The sequence below is a fragment of the Phyllostomus discolor genome, chromosome 10 (genome assembly GCF_004126475.2).
Source record: "Phyllostomus discolor isolate MPI-MPIP mPhyDis1 chromosome 10, mPhyDis1.pri.v3, whole genome shotgun sequence".
NCBI classification, from domain to species: domain Eukaryota; kingdom Metazoa; phylum Chordata; class Mammalia; order Chiroptera; family Phyllostomidae; genus Phyllostomus; species Phyllostomus discolor.
In genome coordinates this window covers 93,043,987-93,063,072 of record NC_040912.2, presented here as the reverse complement: position 1 = coordinate 93,063,072, position 19,086 = coordinate 93,043,987, and the positions used below count along the sequence as shown (strand labels likewise).

Sequence of the window (19,086 nt, the reverse complement as noted above, 5' to 3'; positions counted from 1 at the left end):
GGGCGCTGCGCCCACGTTCGCGTCCGGGTCAGCGGGTCGGCGCGCCTGAGTGGCTGGCTGGCTGGCGGAGCCGGCGTCGCCCGCGGTAAATGGCGCCGGTGGCGGGAAAGTTGAGTGCCAGGTTCGCCGAGCCTTCGGGGCGATGTGTAACGACTTCTATAGGGCGGAGTCCGGGACGGAGGTGAGAGGCGTCGGGGTGGGAGCGAGAGGAAAGGAGGACGGGGCGAGGGAAGCCGGAAGGTGGGGGAGGCTGGGAGCGCGGCCTCGGGCCGGGCACGCCCTGCGCCTAGAGTCCCGCCGCAGGTGCACCTCACTACCTGTGCACTCCCCACACCTGTGCACTCCTACCTGTGCACCCCACCTTTGCACGCTCTACTTGTGCGCCTCTCCCCACCCGTGCGCCCTATCCCCCCTGTGCACTCCCACCTGTTCATCCCTCCCTACCTGTGCACCCCCAGCCTATGCACCTGGAGCCGCCCGGTGACGCGGAGTCCTCCGAGACGGGTGGCCTACAAAGCGCATTCTCGGAGCAGAGACAGATGAATTCAGTCCCGTAGATGCACGACTTTCTGCGTGCACAGATGGAGATAAAATTCGGGCTCTCTACTCGCTAGGACTATAGCCCAAACCTGTCGCAATTTAACTACTGTCAGAGGCGGTCACTAGGTGAGAGGAGCCCGGAAAAGGGAGCAGTTGCCAGCGCTAGCATTTATGCTCGCTTTTCTTGAACGGGCGGTTACATTTCCTGCCTCAGTTTCTCCAGACCAGCACACACCATTTGATGTCCTGCAAGCATTTGTTCGGGAATCCAACCAACAGTTGCCAGGCGCTTGCTGTGTGTCACACACCGGTTAAGCCAGAAACAAAAGAAACACCTCGTGCCATGTAAAGAACCAGAAAGGGAGGTTGCACTACACATGTCGGGTTGTGTATGTCATGTGGTCCGTTAGAGGGGCGGGATCACGGGACACTAGCTGGAGGAGGCCCTGAGCTGCAGTGGGAAGGACCATCTGAAGTCAGTTTGGCACGGAAGGGGTGGCCTGCCGAGCGGAGAGCAGCAAGTGCGTGGCTGGTGGAAGGGGCCTGCCAGCCGTTGTGTGTAGGTGGAACAGAGCCAGTGGCTGGCTGGGGACGGTACTGGGAGGTGAGCTCTGGAGACAGGCCGAGTGGATGAGGAAGGGTCTTCTATGGAGGGGAGGAAGCATGACCGGACCGTGAACGCCAGGTTCTCCAGGCTCAGGACAGGACCGGGCAGGCTGAGTTGGTTGCAAAGAGCTTGTGTGCAAGGGATTTGTGTGGGTGGCCCCTAGGGGAGGGCCTTGGGCAGCTGTGTGGCTTGGGGACGAGGGTGAGGTCAGGTGTCCCCGGTGGTCCTCAGGTGGGAGTTGATCCCGGGGTGTTTTCCGTGGTCAGTGGACCCCACACAGGTCCTGTAAGTACTCTAGTTACCATTCCATACACAGAACGACCACGCTGCAGACCATGATGTTGGGGAGGGATGTTGGCGTCTATATTCTGCCCCGTAAGGATGTGGTCAGGTTGATTTCGACTGCGGAATGTGGCTGAAAGCCAAGAGCCACAGCCAGGCCTCTGGGGCGGAGGTGTCTCGGTCACAGTGGAGTCCAGGGCCGCCCCTGGACTGTCTCAGAAGCAGTGCTCCGAGACCGCTCAGCAAAGGATGCCATGTAGGCTTTGCCGCGGGCTCTGTCACGGCTTTTACTTCGGGTGTGGCCTGCCAGCCAGAGTCTGCCAGCTCCTCGAGCACGGAGCCGCCGCTTGGTAGAAGAACCACTGCAGTTACAACCTTATTTGTTTAAATGATCATTTGAAACCCAGGATAACCTGGGATGACTTTTGTAGTCCGCACAAGCCTAATGAACCCAGAAAACGGGAACCCAGCACCGTCAGATGATTAAACAAAGAATTGACCCTCGTACCCTGTGGCCGCCATGCCCGTCCAGAGGTCTGACGCCAGACTGACACGCTCCTGTCACCTCGGAGTGCAGTCGGTGGGGAGAGAGGAACGGGCAGCTGGATAACAGGTGCTCCTGTATTCTTTTTCCTTTCCGTTAACAAAACCAACCACGCCTCCTTTCCCTTGAGCGCTTAATCCATTCGGGTGGTGTTTTCCTTCTGTGCACATTAGCCTACTTTAGGGATTCTACTTGGAGCCGTGGGGCTGGGGGAGATAGCTGAAGGCAGAAACTCCCGGCGGAACGGAACTAAGCTGCTTCGCCGGTGTAATTCACTGGGATGACCACCTTGTGCGCCAGCGGGCCTCCCCAACATCCTGTGAGTGGTAGGGAAAGGACATTTCACTCCGGCTCTTCGCGGAAAGCAAAGTTGCTGAGAATACTGCCACAGATCCTAGGGATACGATGTGCGGTGGGCCAGAGAGAGAGTAGGAAACTTAAATAATGAGCCCTTGGTTTACAGAAAGCGAGCATTTGAATACAGTTTACCATAGAGGCATCCGTTCTTATCTTGCTTTTGCACCGAAGGGCCACCCACATGTCTGTAGTCACTAGTTCACTTCTCGCTTCAAAACACCTGACGTCAAGTCCAACCCCCTCCTGAGTGCCGGGCACACGTTCTGTTTTCTTCTCGACATTTCCGAGCGGGTGTCCGGTCGGCACCCAGACTTGGCCTGCTGCTCGTGACCGAAGCCAGGATCCAGGGGAAACGTACATACAGAGGGTGTGTTAAAGGAGGGAGCTGTACGTGTCAACGCCGACCCTGTCAGTGTGGTCGTTGCGATGCGCTCGTGTAGGAGGAGGGCCTTTTTCTCAGGAGATGCAGTGAGTCCGAGTATTCGAGGGGAGTGGTCCAGCAACAGAGAAAAGCGGAAGCAGATTGGGCAGATTGCTTATTCAGCAGTAAGTGAATCCAGGTGAAGGTGTGCAAGTGTTCACGGTACTATCGTAAAGTTTTTCTGAACGTTTGAAAGTTTTCAAAAGTTAAAGAAGTTGAAGACAACCGTGATATGCTCCAACTGAAGTTAGATTTACCACCCCGTCCCCTCCAGCCCAGCCTGCTGCCCCCGAGTGCCCCCTGCCCCGTGAGATGGTGGCCCCCGCTTCCTGGGGCGGGAGCCGGGAACCCAGGAACCCTGGAGTCGGTCTCGAATTCTCTTCCTCTCGTGCCCGGGTCAGCCCACGTTCAGTTCATCAGCTAATTCCGTCTGCTGCACGTTCGACACACGTCATGGGTTTGACCGCTTGTCGCTGCCCTGACGGCAGCTATTCCCGGTCACTGTCACCTGCGTCACCGCAGTCACCTCCTCATTGCCTCTGCGCCCACCGTTTCACATCCACTCCTGTGAGCAGGTTTTCCACGTAGGACCCGGGGTGGTCCATAATGAAGTTGTAAGTGTGCATTTAATGGAGTTACCAACTTGTGGAATGTCTAAGTTTAAAATTTAACCTTACAATTTCCACTAGACATTGATGCTGCTTATCAGGTATATGTAGTAACTTTTGCTTGACTTTTATATAATTATTTTCTTTTTCTTATGGGATGATTGCATCTATCTATCTATTTTAATCCTCACTCAAAGACATGCTCATTGATTTCAGAGAGGAGATGGGAGGAGGGGGAGAAACAGCAGTATGAGAGAGAAATTGGTCAGTTTCTTCTTGTACATGCCCCTGCGTGGGACTGAACCTGTACCTTAGGCACGCGCCCTGACCGGGAATCAAACCTGTGACCTTTGGGTTTTGGACGATGCTCCAACCAACTGAGCTACACTATCCAGGGCAGGGTGATTGCTTTTAAAAGTACTAATTACTAAAGCAGCAGCCCTTCAAGAATATGTTGTACTAAGAAACAATGGAATTTAACCACGCAGTGTATGAGTGACAGTTGTTTGTACATGCAATGTAGACAGACACCTGACGGAAGGGCCAGGCCTGGCACTGTGCCCTGGAAGACAATTCGCCAGAGGAGCCTGGTTCCTAGGGGGGAGGAACGGTCCTCTGATTCAAAGGGCTGCCGTGACGAGGGCCAGTGGCACCGGTCGCGCACATGGTAACAGGGCTGCCCTTCTCCTTCTGTCAATGCCGTGCAGCTGCTCTCCGAACTTCCCTGGGTTTGCTGCTGGATTGGACAGAGAGTCCACTTAGTTTTTTCCGTAAAGAAAAAGACACAGTTTTCATTTCCACCAGTAACCTTATTGATTTGGATATTTTGAGTATGTTGGCTGCCTCCCACTGTGGGCTGCTAGTGGGGAGAGGCCAGGGCTGCTGCTAAACACCTTCCAGTGCGTGAGACAGCCCACAGCAGAGGGTTGTTTGGCCAAAATGTCAGCAGCACCAAGAAGCTTTGCAAACCACCTTTGACACCCCGATCAGTCACAGCATCTTCTCCACACACCGCACAGATCTTTCTTTGCGTGTCAGTCGTGTTTTTACCTTCCTTGAAATAATAAAGTATAATATGCCTAAATGTTGTATATTTTCTTCCATCTTCAATATTAAAATGACTGCACAAAAATTCAGCAGTTTTGATGTTTTTAAAAATGCATGCTGATATGACAAGCTGACCTAATACAATCTAACGAAAGTGTTTCGAATGAAGTTTAAGGTGGCTAAGCTCTACCAGAGCCATCATGGTACAGAGAAAAACCCAGTGGACTTTTTGGCCAGCCCGATAGTTACACACTGCTGCCCGAAGTAGCGGGAGTGTTCAGAACTGTCTTCGGTCCGTGGGTGGGAACCCAGCCCTGTGTGGGGCAGCAGGCTGGCTTCTGCAGGTGGCCCTGGGTACGTGGACCTTGCTGCTGGTGGCCCTCTGCAAACAGAGGAGTCGCAAAAGGTCGGGGAAGTGAGCCTTCATCCAGATACGTCTTAGATACACAGTTGCCAAAGTGCCATTTATTTCTGGTTAACTTGCTCTTTAAGCTCTCCTCCCTGCCGGAGGGTAAGTTTTTCCAAAACAAAACATGTTTAAAAACACCTCTGTGTTAGGTGTTCCGCCTGCTAGGCACTGGGGGTGTATGGTTGCCTCTGGTGGCCCTTGTCTGAGTGTTAGAACTGCGAGGATGGCCGTAAGGATTCTCACAGGCTCTTTTTGTGCAGTGCAAGTTGGCACAGATTACCCAGGTGTGTGAAAGTCTGGGTAGCTTGAGGTTCCTCATGCTTCCCCACCTCTACCTGCCTGTGCCCTGTTTTCTGTCGGTTTACCGGGCAGCTACCCAGCTTCTGCCAAATGGAGAGCATTTTGGAGTTGGGGGCCAGCCAATTTCCTTTTAAGTGTTCACCACATCAGGACACAGGCTCTTAAGAACAGTAATAGCTTCATGGTAGGAGGGGCCTTGGAGAGTGTGGAATCTCTGCTCGTCCGTCCGTTGGTCTGGGCCTTGGGGGATGTAAATTGGGAACAGGGAAAGGGCGTTCCAGGAAGAGAGGACAGAGGCACTGTGCCATCAGTGCGCACCTGGGAGAGCTCGGTGCCAGCTCCGTCCTCCAGAGTTACACGTGCCCACCCCCCACCCCCAGGGGCAGGGCTGGCCACCCTTCTTCCTGCCTTCCCAGCACCCCCGGGAGCTTCTGTGGCCACGCCTGCCATGCTTGGTTGTACATTTTTAACCTTTCGATTGCCCCGTGATGGTCTTTGGGAACGGGAACCGGGTCTGCTTCATCGCTGTGTCCCCAGCCCCTCCCTCTCTGTCACTGGCACATGCGTGACGCCCCTGAAATGTGTGCCGGCGATGGTCCGTGTAGCCGAATCCTGTTGCTTTTGCGGACTGTGCCCTTGCTCCAGTGCTGCAGCTGTGGGGACCCTGGGCCTCCCGGCTGCGGCTGGAGGGAGGACTGGGGGCGGGGGGGTGGGCGGGCTGGCAGGCAGAGGGTGGCCTGGGCCTCGGACTGGCTCCCGCCTCAGTGAGGAGCCCCAGGGCTCTGTTCCGTCCCTGTCCTCGGGCTCAGACGCGGCGGTAGCGGGTTGGCTGCCAGGCTGTGCGGCGCAGTGGGACTCTGGGCTCCAGGGCCGAGAGCTCAGATCCCGGCTCTGGCGTCCACTGGAGATCTCATCTGAGAGACAGAGTAACAGACAGTGGGACCAGTGACGGGGAGAATGTAAGTCGGGTGCGGCCGATTGCACACTGAGCTCAAGTCGTGTCAGTCGTTAGGTGCTTGTGGTTCCGATGACAGACCTGGGGGCACCGGTCTACAAACTGGGTGCCAAACCTGTTACGTCGCCATATTTGTGAATCGCCAAGTAGACCAAGATGGTCGTGCCCACGGCCTCCGGGCCTCGGAGAGGCTGCTCGGGGACGCAAGAGAAGTCTGTCGTCATCGTGTTACCTGACGGCTGCACGAGGTGTCCCTCTTCCCTGAGAGCAGCACGGCCATGGAGGCGGCATGTACCTGGTCCCTTCCCCCCAGACGCCCAGCGGGCTCTTCTTTGTGCGCTTCCGGATCGTGGACTTCAGTTTCTGTCACAGTCGTCGGGTTTGCGCCAGAGTTTCCCATGTTTTCTGCTCGTATTTGGGGACTTCGGCAAGTGGCGTGTTTCGGGGACAGAAACGGGAAGCGTGGCCACTGGTCTTCCCGGCTGTGACACACTCCAGCTCGTGCTGTGCAGACGGCCTGTCCCCGCTGCTGACTCAGAAACCGGAGAGGCAGCTGTGGGTCCGTCCCTGCACTGACAGTCCTGTCGGTCCCCGAGTCCCGCTTGCTGTCACTGGCTTCGGCGGGGATGCAGGCTGTCCTCCCGCTCCCACGGCCGCCGCAGCCCGCTCTCCGGGCCTGGTGCACTCTCAGGTCCACGCCAGCTAGCCACCAAGATGAGGTTCAAAAGTTGGGTCATAAAGGCTCCTACTCACATAGTGCCAGGCAGGCTTTGTTTGTTTGTTTGTTTGTTTGTTTGTTTTTGAGAGGCTGTTTTATACTAAGTCTGGGGACGGTGAAACAGGGCAGGGCCTAGGACAGAAGCAGCGACAGGAGAGACCCTAGGCGGGAGGCCCTGGCTCACTGGACAGGCGAGGAAAGGGGCCTTGGAGACAGGGTGGGGGTGAGACCCAGACGAGCTGCTGCTGCCCATCGCTCCCCTGGTTGCAAGTCTCACGGGACCCTCAGGGTTTAGGAGCTGGGCCTGTGAGGGAGGAAGGCAGGGCCGCGCTCCGGGAGGGCAGCGCCAGAGTGGCACCCAGTGAGGGTGATACCGACGAGAAGCCCCAGTCCAGGAAGTGACCCCGAGGGGCTGCTGCTGGCCAACCTCTGCTCTGAACTCAGAGACGGCTTCTCGCCGTGGAGCTTACCGCCCTTGCCCTGTGTACAGCCTCTGGGCAGGCTCCGGAACTCGGCAGCCGAGGCCGGCTGCGGTCCGACTCCTGCTCCCGAGGGCTCAGGGCCTCCTGCTGGTGCGTGCTGCGAGCTCCAGCCGCTGCAGTCTGCATGTGGCTGGCCCCACGCTGCGCCACCCGTAGCCTCTGCACCCGCCGCCTCTGCTCCACCCACCCGCGTCAGGGAGGCGCCCCTCCCCCGTGCCCTCCACTAGGATGAGGAGCCAGCGGTGTGATGGGCAGGTGAAGTGAAGGCTGGGGCCTGCGAACCGACCACAGGCAGCGTGGCAGTGTGGTGGGAAAGACAGCCGTCGGGCTGGAGGCGGCGGACACGTCGCACGCACGGTGAGCGGCTTGCTCCTCCGCCCACACTGCCCTCTGCGCCCCCCCCCCCCCCCCCCCGGGCAGGGACGCGTGCCGTGGGCATTCGGTGTGCTAACGGAAAATGAACTCTTTTCTGGATAAATGAGCACAACTTTTCTCCTCAGTCCCATTTCCTACTTCATGGTTCCCTCCAAGTCCTCAAAATTATACAACGCCTTCTTTATAGACTTCTGGAAAAATTATATCGATGTGGATTTTGGGGGGACTTTATATTTTTAAGTAATGACTTTTCCTTTTCTCCTTTTTTCCTTTTGAAGCTCCTTGCCCGGCTCGAAGGCAGAAGGTCCCTGAAAGAGATGGAGCCGTGCCTGTTTGCGGACGAAGACTCGCCCGTGCACGGTAAAATCGGCCCCAGAGTACCGGGCCTTACCTTAGGTCCTGCGCCACGCGTGGTTCCGCCCGTGCTCACGTCCGCCCAGCGGGAGGCGCTGCGGGCGGCTGCAGACGCTCGGCCACGGGTCACGACAGCGCCCGCCCTGTCCACGGCCGGTGACGGGAGCTTGGCTCGCTTGTGGCGCATCTTCAGAACAGGCGGGCTCCTTCGACCCCAACGCGCCGTGTTTGTGGGGATTCCGTTAGCGTTTTTTACCCCCGAGAACTGGGAGAATCGCAGGACAGACTGCGGGGCCCCGGGTCCCGGTCGTGTTTCTGCAGTGGGGAGAGCTCTGCGCACCTGCTCGCCCGTGGGTGTCGCGTCCCCGGGGACTGAGAGAGCAGGGAGTGTGTTGGGCCGGCTTCTTAAATGCAGCGGCTTTATAGCGAGGCAGCCCGCCCACTCAAGGGCGCAGCCCGGTGATTGTTAGCGCTCCCACAGCAAAGCAGTCGCCGCGGTGATCTTAGACCGTTCGCGTCAGCCCGGAGGAATCGCGTGCCTGTCAGCAGTTGCCCCCACTTCTCCCCACACCCCTCACCCCAGGCGACGGCTAACCCGCTTTCCGACCCTTAACCGGTGCTCCTCCCGGGACCCTTCGGATCGCTGGAACCGCACAGAGCGGGTCTGTCTTCTGGGCCCGGTTCGGTGCACTTCGCGCAGGCCCTTCAAGGCGCACCAGCCGCTCGCCCCCGTCTGCCGTAGGAGAGCGCGCTCCCGCGTGCGCGCAGCCCGTCTGGCTACCGCTCGTCGGTGGTGGCGTTGGGGTTGCTTCTGCTTTTTGGCTCTTACGAATAATGCTGTAGTAATTATTATTTTTTTATATTTTACTTATTTATTTTTAATTTTTAAAAGATTTTGTTTACTTTAGAGAGAGGGAAAGGGAGGGAGAGAAACATTGATGTGTAAGAGATACATAGTCGGGGCCTCTTGCACGCCCCCCTACTGGGGACCTGGCCCGCAACCCAGGCACATGCCCTGACCGGGAATCGAACCGGCAACCTTTCAGTTCGCAGGCCGGCGCTCAGTCCACTGAGCCCACCAGCCGGGCTGTAATTGCTTCTGTACAGGTTTCTGGATGGACGTGTTTTAAGCTCTCCAGGGTACTGCCTACGAGAGGGCCTGACTGCTAGGTTGGTTGTACAGCGACTCCGTGTTCAACTTGGTGGAACTGCCCCATGACGCAACAATTCTGTTTCCGGGGACTTATCCAAAGAATTTAAAGCAGGGCATTGGAGACATATTTTCATGCCCACGTTCACCGCAGCACTATTCACAGGAGCTAAGATGTTGCAGCAACCCAAATGTTGGACGAACGAATGAATAAATGAAATGCGGTGCGTGCGTGGAAGGGAAAATAATTCAGCCTTGCAAAGGACGGAAAGTCTGTCTCACGGCGCAGCGTGGGTGAGCCTGATGAACCTTAAGGACGTGCTCAGTGAGGTGCGCCGGTCGCCGAAGGACAAGTCCGTCCGAGGTCCGGCTCACAGGAGGGTCTGCGATGGCCGGGGGTGCGGAGACGGGAAGCAGGGCGCTGGTTGCCGAGGGCTGGGCCGGAGCAGGGGCGGGGCTGGCCGACGGGCACACGGGTCCAGTTAGCGACACGACAGGGCTCCGGAGGCCGGTTCACAGAGACGTGGGCACTCAGCACTGTGGCTGGCAGCAGGAACGGCTCACGGTCTCCTCCCACAGCACAAAGCCACGTCCGTCCCGGTCTCTACCCGCAGGTTTTGTCCATTAGTAGAATAGCCCCTGGGCTTTCCTTTGGCGGTGCGCACAGAATGTCTTTTTCCGTGCTTTTACTGTCGACGTGCTTGCAGCGGGGAATGTGAGGCGTGCCCGCCATGGACGGCCTGCCCCCCACTTCGCACTCCATCCATTCTGCGCGTCTCTGCCCTTGGTCCCGCCGTGCGGACCGTTTATAGTCGGCGGGTTTACCGGTTGGGTGGGGCCTGCGACTCCCGTTCTGCTGTGCTCTTCTGTCTTCTGTGTTCTCGTTTCCCTAGTCCTCCTCCACGGTCTTTGGTGTTTGGTGGGTGTTTCCCAGCGTGCCGTCATAGGTCCTTAACATTATTGTTACATTTTTTAAAAAACTGGCCAGTGTGGCTCAGTGGCTGGGTGTCATGCGGCAAAGCCAAAGGTTGCCAGTTCGGTTCCTGGTCAGGGCACAGGCCTGGGGTGCAGGTCCCGTCCCTGACCGGGGCGTGTGCAGGAGGCAGCCCGTCAGCGTTTCTCTCCCTCTCCCTTGCTCTCCCTGCCCCTCCCTCAAAAATAAATAAGTAAAGTCTTCTAAAAATTAAAAATATTATTTTACCATTAGTTTTCGTGATGATTACCATTAACATCTTAATGTACAGCAATTTAATTTGTATTAAAACCATCTTGATTTCAGTATCGTATAAAATCTGCCCTGCTGCACCTCCATCCCTCTGTGCTGTTACAGATTATACATTTCTGTGTTGCGTGCCCATGAGCATTTAAAAGTATTAACATAATTGGAGTTGTTTCTCAAATCAGATAGATGAAAAAAGTTACAAATGTAAACCACATTTACGCTGTTTTTCCTATTTGCTTACGTGGTTATTGCATTTACTGTGCTCCTCCTTAGCTAAGTTGGATCAAGTTACTGTGTACTGTCCTTTCCTTTGGTCCAAAGGGTTCCCTTTAAGATTTCTTGTAGAGCAGATCTGCGAGCAAATAAAATTCTAAACTGTCAACAACAAAAGACAGATTTTGATCAAACCTACTAGACAAAAGGAAAGGGTAAATTTAACCTTATGAAATTGGCATTGAAACATGGATTTGCAGCTCAGTTTATACATTCAAATATTACATTTGTAGGAGCTTTTATTTTTATCTTAATTTTTTAATCCCCATCCGAGGATATGTTCATTGATTTTTAGAGAGAGAGGAAGGGGCGGGGGAGAGAGAAACATCCATCGGTTGCCTCCTGTACACACCCTAGCCAGGGATCGAACCCACAACCTTCTGGTATGCAGGAGGATGCTCCAACCCGCCGAGCCGCCCGGCCAGGGCTGTAGAAACCTGGAAAACACCGTCTCGTTCAGGCGCTAACGAAGTTTACTCAAGACGGTCGCACATCTGCAGGCTGTTGGGCTGGTCCGGTGAGCACTGGTCGGAGCAGTAGCCGACAGAGGGGGTGATGGAGACTGCTTCGCAGCAGCAGCGCCGCGGCAGGAACTGTTGTTCCGGGGAAGCTGGGGTGCAGGCGATGAGGGGCGCAGGGTCCCGGGAGACGCGAAAGCTGCCGTGGGCGCGTTTTCAGCGCCGCCTTCGGAGAATGGTGACTTGGGGCCACGTTCCGATTTGTTGCCTCTTCGGTGCTGGACTGATCACAGTCTGCAAACCCAGCATGTTGTTATACTGTCAGTGGTTCGGCACCGCGATGATGTGTTTTTAGGCTGTTTTTTCCTTTTCCTTAGGACAGAAGCATCTTTAGATGCATCAGCTCACTCTGACAATCTGTCACCCAAACCCTCTCTCTCTACAGCATTCTGTCTGTGAGAGGAACAGTCGAGGCCAGCCCATCCAGATTTTCTGATTTCGTTTAATTTTCCAAGTGCCAAACGGCACAGGTTTTGTGTGTGTGTGTGGGGAGGGGTTGGGTCTTTGTTGTTGTTTGTTGTTTACTACAAACTGTCGGCCTCGGTGCTTGCACTGGACAAGGGTGCATTGTTTTGGTCTCGGCTCACACGTGAGCTGGCGACTCCACACACATTTGAAAGGCCTGTGTCCCCTCCGTAGAACACACTTTTGAAACGATTTTTGATCTTAGGGTTAGATAGTAAATGTTTATAAAAACAGTGAGACTGCAGCTCACCTAGTTCAGGGACATTAATGATAATACTCGTGTAATTTGCAAGTTTGCAGATTTTACTTCCCCAGTTTTTATAAATGACCTTTTTATCTGCTTTGCTGTTAATCTATAGAAGAAGAGTGTCTTTTTATATACCTAATAACCTCTTTTTAAAAAAGGTTTTACTTTTTTATTTACTAATGTTATTTACTCAGTTTTAGAGAGAGAGGAAGGGAGGGAGAAAGAGAGGTAGAGAAACGTATTATTGGTTGCCTCTTGCACACCCCCAGCCCGGCCCACAACCCAGGCCTGTGCCCTGGCTGGAATCGAACCAGCAGTTTTCTGCTTTGCAGGCTGCCCCTCAGTCCACTGAGCCACGCCAGCCAGGGCCCTAATAACCTCTTAACCAAGGACATAACCTTCAACTTTGCCTCAGTTTTACTTGTGCCAAACCACGGAGCTAAGGAAAGCATATACTACATCAGCTGTTTTTTGGTTGATGTGTGGATTTAGGAAGTCTTGTCAAGCCATGTAGGGAAGCTCTCTAAAAGACCTCTTAGTGTCTCAAGTTATGCCGAAAGGTGTTATGAAAACCGCCCCTGTCTTGCCCTAGCTGGTGTGGCTCAGGGGATTGAATGCCAGCCTGCAAACCACATGCCCGGGTTGCAGGCCAGGTCCCCAGTAGGGGGCGCTCAAAAGGCAACCACACATTGATGTTTTCTCCCTTTCTCCCTCCCTTCCCCTCTCTCTAAAAATAAATAAATAAAAGCTAAAAAAGAAAAAAGAAGAAGTTCTTAGAAAGTCACCTGATAAAAAAGAGACAGTGTTGTATGCTGGGGGTAGAATATTCAAGTCCCAATCTTATAAAGTAGCCAACCCCCCCAAACAGAATTTATTTATAAACAAATGTGTATTTATTCTTTCATGTTTAAACTCCAGCCACCTTCAAAGTACTCTCCATTTGATGCAATACACTTGTCGAAACTTTTTTTTTCTCTGCTGAGAAGTTTTTGCACTTGTCGATTTTGATGCTTTTTGGTGCTTCTGCTTTTTTGTTTCACTTCTTCCACAAAGGCAAAACGTTTCCTTTTGAGGGCTTTTTTCATCCAGGGAAACAGATCGCTCGGGGTGAGATCGGGTCAGTAAGGAGGGTGGGGCCTGGGGCCCTGCTGTTTCTGGTCTTAATCTGCTGAGCACTGGGTGCGGCGTGGACAGGTGCATTGGTAAGTCACCCGTCATGCAGTGGGCAACGCATCTGCAGTGGGCAGATGTGTTGAAAGAGCCTCCAAAAAAATTCACTGAAGCCGCACACAGCCTCTCACAACAACACCAGCCGGTTCACCGGCACAGATGGGTTCCTAGAACATCACCCAGCAGGGGAAGCCTGTCCTACCAGGGGCCCACCCCCCAGGAGCTAGTCCCTGTTTTGTGGGGGGGCCTCTCCTTGTATACAACACACTGAACACGATCTTGGGAGATGATGAGGTTCGCTCTTCCTGCCTTGATGGTGGTGTTGGAGCCCCGGCCACGTCATGAAGAGTGCGTGTCATTCGTGGAGCACTCTGGGAAGGCCCACTGCTGCTCGTCCGCGGCTGCCTTCCGCCCGGGGGCGGGGCCGGGCCGGGCTCTGGTGCAGGGCGCGCACTGCGCTCACCGTCTTTCTCACTGTCCGCTGTGTCCCGTGAGCCGCGGCTCCAGCGTGCCTGCGCTACCGCCGGTGCTGCTCCGCGGCAGCGTTTCTTCCTCCGGCGCGTGTCGCGCGCTCTCCTGTGCTGCACGGCGGTGGAGGGCTCTCAGGTGGGGCAGCGTCAGCCCCCAGGGCCGCGGTTGGAGAGTAAACCTGACATCGGGGCTGGATACAGGTTTAGTCACTCACCGTGATGACGTCTCATACGAGCATCCACGAGCAACTGTTGATGTGAAAATAGCTTCACTCCTTGAGGCTGGAATCTTTGGAGGGGGACCTTTGTAACGTAAATTTTGAATAGTAAACTATATTTAAGATTGTTGAAATTGGCTGACACTTTCTATTACTTTATATATAGTATGGTGGCAACTTGCTAAATTTCTTACACATCTTTTGTGACTGTTCCAACATGTAATGGTTTATTAGCCATAACAAGAAATAAAGTAACTGGATTCACAAAATACGTGTTTGAGGCCTAAGAATCTACATTTCAACGCAGTGTTTTCTGTTCTGCGCTTCAGCTGTAGATTAGATGACAGTACTTTTGTCTGGTTCTAGTCGTGGCAGGAATCGGAAGGCGCTGTTCCGAGTGGGTTCAGGAGCGCTCTGGAGGCGGGACAGCGCGCCCTGGTGTTTTACTTACTTCGTGCCGTCCCCGGTGACAGGGAGTTGCTGGGACTTGTGTGGAAAGACTCGGTCGGCTCTTCCACGCTCAGGGCAGCGACTGGGATTTACGACGGTGGGCGAGTCACTCACGGCGCAGACACAGACGCCGTTCTGAGTGGACACAGTTTCCTGAGAGTCAGCAGCGAGGAAGGCCCGCGGGCCGTGGGAGACGCGTCTTCAGTGGAGTGGAGGACGCGGCTGGCATTGAAGGCCTGAGAGCTGCGGGCCCTCGCCCGCCGGCCTGCAGGTGTGAAGGGCGCGGTCAAGGCTAGCTCCACCCACAGCCCGTAACATGGAGAACCCCAGGTAGGGCTGTTTCATCTGCATGTAACGGACGTTCGGCCTAGTGGCCCGCCAGACAAGGCCTGTTGTCCTCACATCAGGAGTGGGGGCAGGCCGGCTGTGGCCCCGGGCCTGGGTGCCTCTCGTCCTCCCGCCCCACGCTCCTCACCGCTCCCAGCGGCCTGCTTCCCTTCCCCCTCCGGGGGGCAGACAGGGCGCCTGCATCTGGAGGGCGGGGCTTGGGAGTCCAGGCAGGTGCCTCTGCATGCCTCGCTGGCTGCAGCCGAGGCACCCGGGACCCCCCCTGCAAGGGAGACGAAGAAACATAGTTTTTAAGTGGGCACGTGGCCTTCCCCAACTGGGGCTTTTGTATTTAAGGGAAGAGGAGAGAATGGACACTGGGTGACTCGTCACTAGAAATAGCGCGTCCGTCGTAAGCAGCAGCGTTTTGGGGAGGCCCCAGGTCTGGCGCTTTACTCTCTGCGCCACCAGTTCATGCACGTGCGCGCTTGTGTGTGTGTGCGTGCGTGCGTGTGTGCGTGCCAGCCAGCCACCTCCCCGGGAGAGTCCCGGAGCTGCGGTCCGCCTGTCGTTCTGGGTTCAGTGTCTGACCGACTTGCAGTTAGTTGTTCTCCCAGACCTATTTTGGCAGACGGTCTAGATTTTCTTCTACATTCCAGTGAATGCCTCTTGAAACATTTTTGCAGACTTTTCATTTACACCCTTACTGCGCTGCAGCATGTTGACCGGCGTTTTTAAATTTTACACAGGTGATATTCTTGAATTTCACGGTCCGGAAGGAACAGGAAAGACGGAGATGCTGTATCACGTGACAGCACGGTGCATACTCCCAAAAGCGGACGGCGGCCTGGAAACAGAGGTCGTGTTCATCGACACCGATTACCACTTCGATCTGCTCCGGCTCGTCACGATTCTGGAGCACAGGCTGGCGCGGAGTTCGGAGGAGACCGTCAAGCGCTGCCTCGCAAGGCTGTTCCTGGTGCACTGCGGCGGCAGCCCGCAGCTGCTGCTCACGCTCCACTCCCTGGAGACGCTGTTCTGTGGCCGTCCCGCCCTCTGCCTCCTGATTGTGGACAGCTTGTCGGCTTTCTACTGGGTGGACCGGGCCAACGGCGGGGACAGCGTGGGCCTGCAGGAGGCCCCCCTGAGGAGGTGTTCTCAGGTCCTGGAGAAGCTGGTCCAGGAGTACCGCCTGGTGCTCCTGGCCACCACACAGAGTTTGATGCAGAAAGCCTCGGACTCCGGCGAGGGCCCGTCCTCGGCCTCCCGCCCCCCGGGGGACGCGGACGCCGGCGTGGACTACAGGCTGTACCTCTGCAAGGCGTGGCGGCGGCTGGTGACGCGCAGGGTCTTCTTCTCCAAAGACGGGGCTAAAGCCACCAACCAGTTTTCTTTGGTTTCACGTCATTTAAAGAGTAACAGTGTGAAGAAGCACTTTTTTACTATCGGAGAAAGTGGGGTTGAGTTTTGCTGATATGGGTCGACATAGTCTTGTAGGACATTAGGCAAGTTTTAAAAAGTCGTTAACAGGCTACAGTGGCTCAGTTCTGAAGTTGTGCACTCCAAGGAATCACCAGTGTTTCCGCACGGAGTGGGCTTCTTACCCCAGCACGGCGACACCTTAGAGTACTCTGCTCCCGGGTTGCTGGAGATCCGTCACAGCGATACTGACCATTAAACCATATGTCAGGCTTGCTTTAAAACTAAATAAATCCTATACTCATTTTAGCCCAAATAAAATGGACTCTTTTTTTTAACTTGGTGTCACATTTCTGGAACTCAGTGATGTGTTCAGGGAAGGTTGCATTTCTGATTTCTGACATGTAGCTCCTTTCGGACACTGTGCCTTGGAAGATGCTTCTGCAGACCCGGCCTTCCTGGAAACGCGATGGAGACCAGCCGCCCACCTGCCTTTCCCGCCAGGAGCGATGGGAAGCTGGGGCCCTTTCACCCAGGCTCCTTACGCCGAATTCCGAGATGGTGTCGTATTGTGGCTGGGCTTCCGTGTCATTTCTTAAATACGGGACACAGGACACAAGGAATTCCATGAAGAGTGTTTTGCAGTTTTTACCTCGGCTCGTTAAGTGACAGGCGAGTGCTGGAACTGTACCAGGACCGAGCGGCGCTAGTGTTTGCGGACCCACCATACGCCCTGCAATGGCTCGGATCGTGCCCCCAGCCAGCCCGACGAGACTGCGTGCCCTGGCTCCAGGACGGCTGGACGGGGAGCTCACGCCTCAAGGGGCCCGGAAGGCGATGCGTTGGAGCAGGGCAGGGCGGTTTTCATGCAAGCAGAAATGAAATTGTATCAGTGTTTGATAGATGGGTCCTGGCACTCATGCAGTCTCTATGTGGTGGTCTTAAGTCACGTACACGTCTGAGGTGTCCTTGGGGAGGGGAGAAGGAAATGGCAGTGGTGTTCTCGTGGGGCGCTCACTGGTGTGGTCCCTGCTTAGTTAAAACTGTCAGCTCTGACTTCGCTCATCTCACAGAGACGTAAAAAGAACGCTGCAGAGAGGCCGGGCCTGAGGCTAACAGTTCTCCTAACGCAGGCCCAGCGAGGCTGCGTCTCTGCCTGTGCCTGCCGCCTGCCCTGCACCTCCTCCGGCTCACCTGCAGCTTGCAGAGCCCCGGGACGAGACTTCTCCTCCTTCCTCCTCCTCCTCCTCCCCCTCCTTCCTCCTCCCTCCACTTCCTCCTTCCTTCTCCTTCTTCCTCCCCCTCCCCCTCCTTCCTCCTTCTTGTTCCTCCTGCCTCCCACCTCCTCCTCCCTCCTCCTCCCTCCACTTCCTCCTTCCTTCTCCTTCTTCCTCCTGCCTCCCACCTCCTCCTTCTCCTTCCTCCTCCTCCCTCCTTCTCCTTGTTCCTCCTGCCTCCCACCTCCTTCTCCTTCCTCCTCCTCCCTCCTTCTTCCTCCTGCCTCCCACCTCCTCCTTCTCCTTCCTCCTCCTCCCTCCTCCCTCCTTCTCCTTGTTCCTCCTGCATCCCACCTCCTCCTTCTCCTTCCTCCTCCCCCTCCTCGTCCCTCCTCCTCCCCCTCCTTGTCCCTCCTCCTCCCACTTCTTCCCTCCTCCTCCTCCTCCCCCCTCCTCCTCCCACTTCCTCCTTCCTTCTCCTTGTTCCTCCTGCCTCCCACCTCTTCCGCCTCCATCTTCTTCCTTCTCCTAACCTGAGGACATTTTTTCATTGCTTTTAGAGAGAGAAAGGGAGAGAGAAACACTGGTTGCCTCCTGTACACACCCCGACTGGGGATCGAACCTGTAACCTGGGTATGTGTCCTGACCAGGGATCGCACCCATGACCTTTCCGTTACAGGACAACGCTCCAACCAACTGAGCCACACTGGCCAGGCAGGGCCCGGGGGCCTCTGCAGGTGGCTTTTGGATGCCAGAGCCTGCTGAGCTGCAGGCGGGCCGGGCCAAGCTCAGGTCATGGTCTATAGATACGTGCCCCCCGTGGAGAGGGCACTGTGCTGCTTCCCCCCGAGCGGCCCCAGTGGGACGGATGCCGGTTGCTTGAAGCAGTAACCCGTTCATTAACACTGTTCACTGCCTTCGTCCTTCCCTCCCACCCCCCACCGGCTTGGTCCTGGGGCCCCGGGGCTGGCTCCCTAAGGAGCGGCAGCCTTGCAGCCCTTCCAGGCCCACACCCGCCCTGCAGCTACGCCGTGGCAGGAAAGCGACAACGCTCTGAGGGATAATCCGTGCGGCGGCGTGGGGTCATGTCACTGTCACTTCCACACCCCTGTCTGCCCGCAGTAAGTGTTACTTCGCCATTCACAGCATCTCGAGTACTTTAAAACATCACAGTTTAACCTACAGGTCGTCCTTTTCTGAGTCCTGTTGTGCATTCTGTTGCACGCACGTGCCACACAAGTGGTTTGTAAATCCTTGTATTTCAGGGGGAATCTACCCGGTTTTCCGAGTCCCGATAAAGGTGTGTGATCATTAAGATTGAGAATCTGTTGCTATATTCTAGACTACTACTTTTTTTTTTTACAGATTTTATTTACTTATTTTTAGGGAGAAGAGGTGGGAGGGAGAAAGAAGGGGAGAGAAACATCCATGTGTGGTTGCCTCTCACGTGCCCCTTATTAGGGACCTGGCCCACAACCCAGGCGTGTGCCTGACTGGGAATCAAACCAGCGACCCTTTGGTTCGCAGGCCGGCACTCAGCCCACTGAGCCCCACCAGCCAGGCATAGACTGCTGCTGCTTTCAGCCGTCAAGAGAAGAGATGCCAGTTGCATCACCTTCCCGAGCAAGCTCCGCCCTGTGGCCGCGCATGGGCTGTCCAACGCCTGTGAAGACGCAGCAGCTCCCAGCAGCGCCCCAGCCCTGACTGTGGCAGGGTTTCCACTTCCCCTCTGCGTGAGTGAAGTGCTAATTTAATGACTGTTACTCACAGAGTTATAACTTACTCTTTGGGAACGTGATTAAAAAATAATGAACTTTTATATTAACTTAAATTATCAATTATATATGAATGTGTCAGACCAAAGGCTTCGTTATCTTTAAAAGATTTGTTATCCAACATACTGGAAGGAATTGAGAATCCTGGTTAACCAAAAATTCTTTT

The 19,086-nt window shown here is 55.3% G+C and overlaps 1 protein-coding gene across 1 annotated transcript; it reads left to right on the top strand.

The window, feature by feature from the left end:
- Positions 1 to 27: 27 nt before the first annotated feature.
- On the top strand, positions 28 to 16,242 carry XRCC2 (X-ray repair cross complementing 2). The gene is made up of 3 exons (XM_028526228.2): positions 28 to 181; positions 7,924 to 8,005; positions 15,259 to 16,242. The coding sequence occupies exons 1-3, from the start codon at positions 143 to 145 to the stop codon at positions 15,981 to 15,983; spliced, it is 846 nt and encodes a 281-aa protein (XP_028382029.1). The 5' UTR covers positions 28 to 142; the 3' UTR covers positions 15,984 to 16,242.
- Positions 16,243 to 19,086: the final 2,844 nt, after the last annotated feature.

Coding starts and splice junctions, on each gene's coding strand:
- XRCC2 (XM_028526228.2), top strand. CDS start 143: ATGTGTAACGACTTCTATAGGGCGGAGTCCGGGACGGAG. Junction 182..7,923: donor GGGCGGAGTCCGGGACGGAG/GTGAGAGGCGTC, acceptor TTCCTTTTGAAG/CTCCTTGCCCGGCTCGAAGG. Junction 8,006..15,258: donor CGAAGACTCGCCCGTGCACG/GTAAAATCGGCC, acceptor AATTTTACACAG/GTGATATTCTTGAATTTCAC.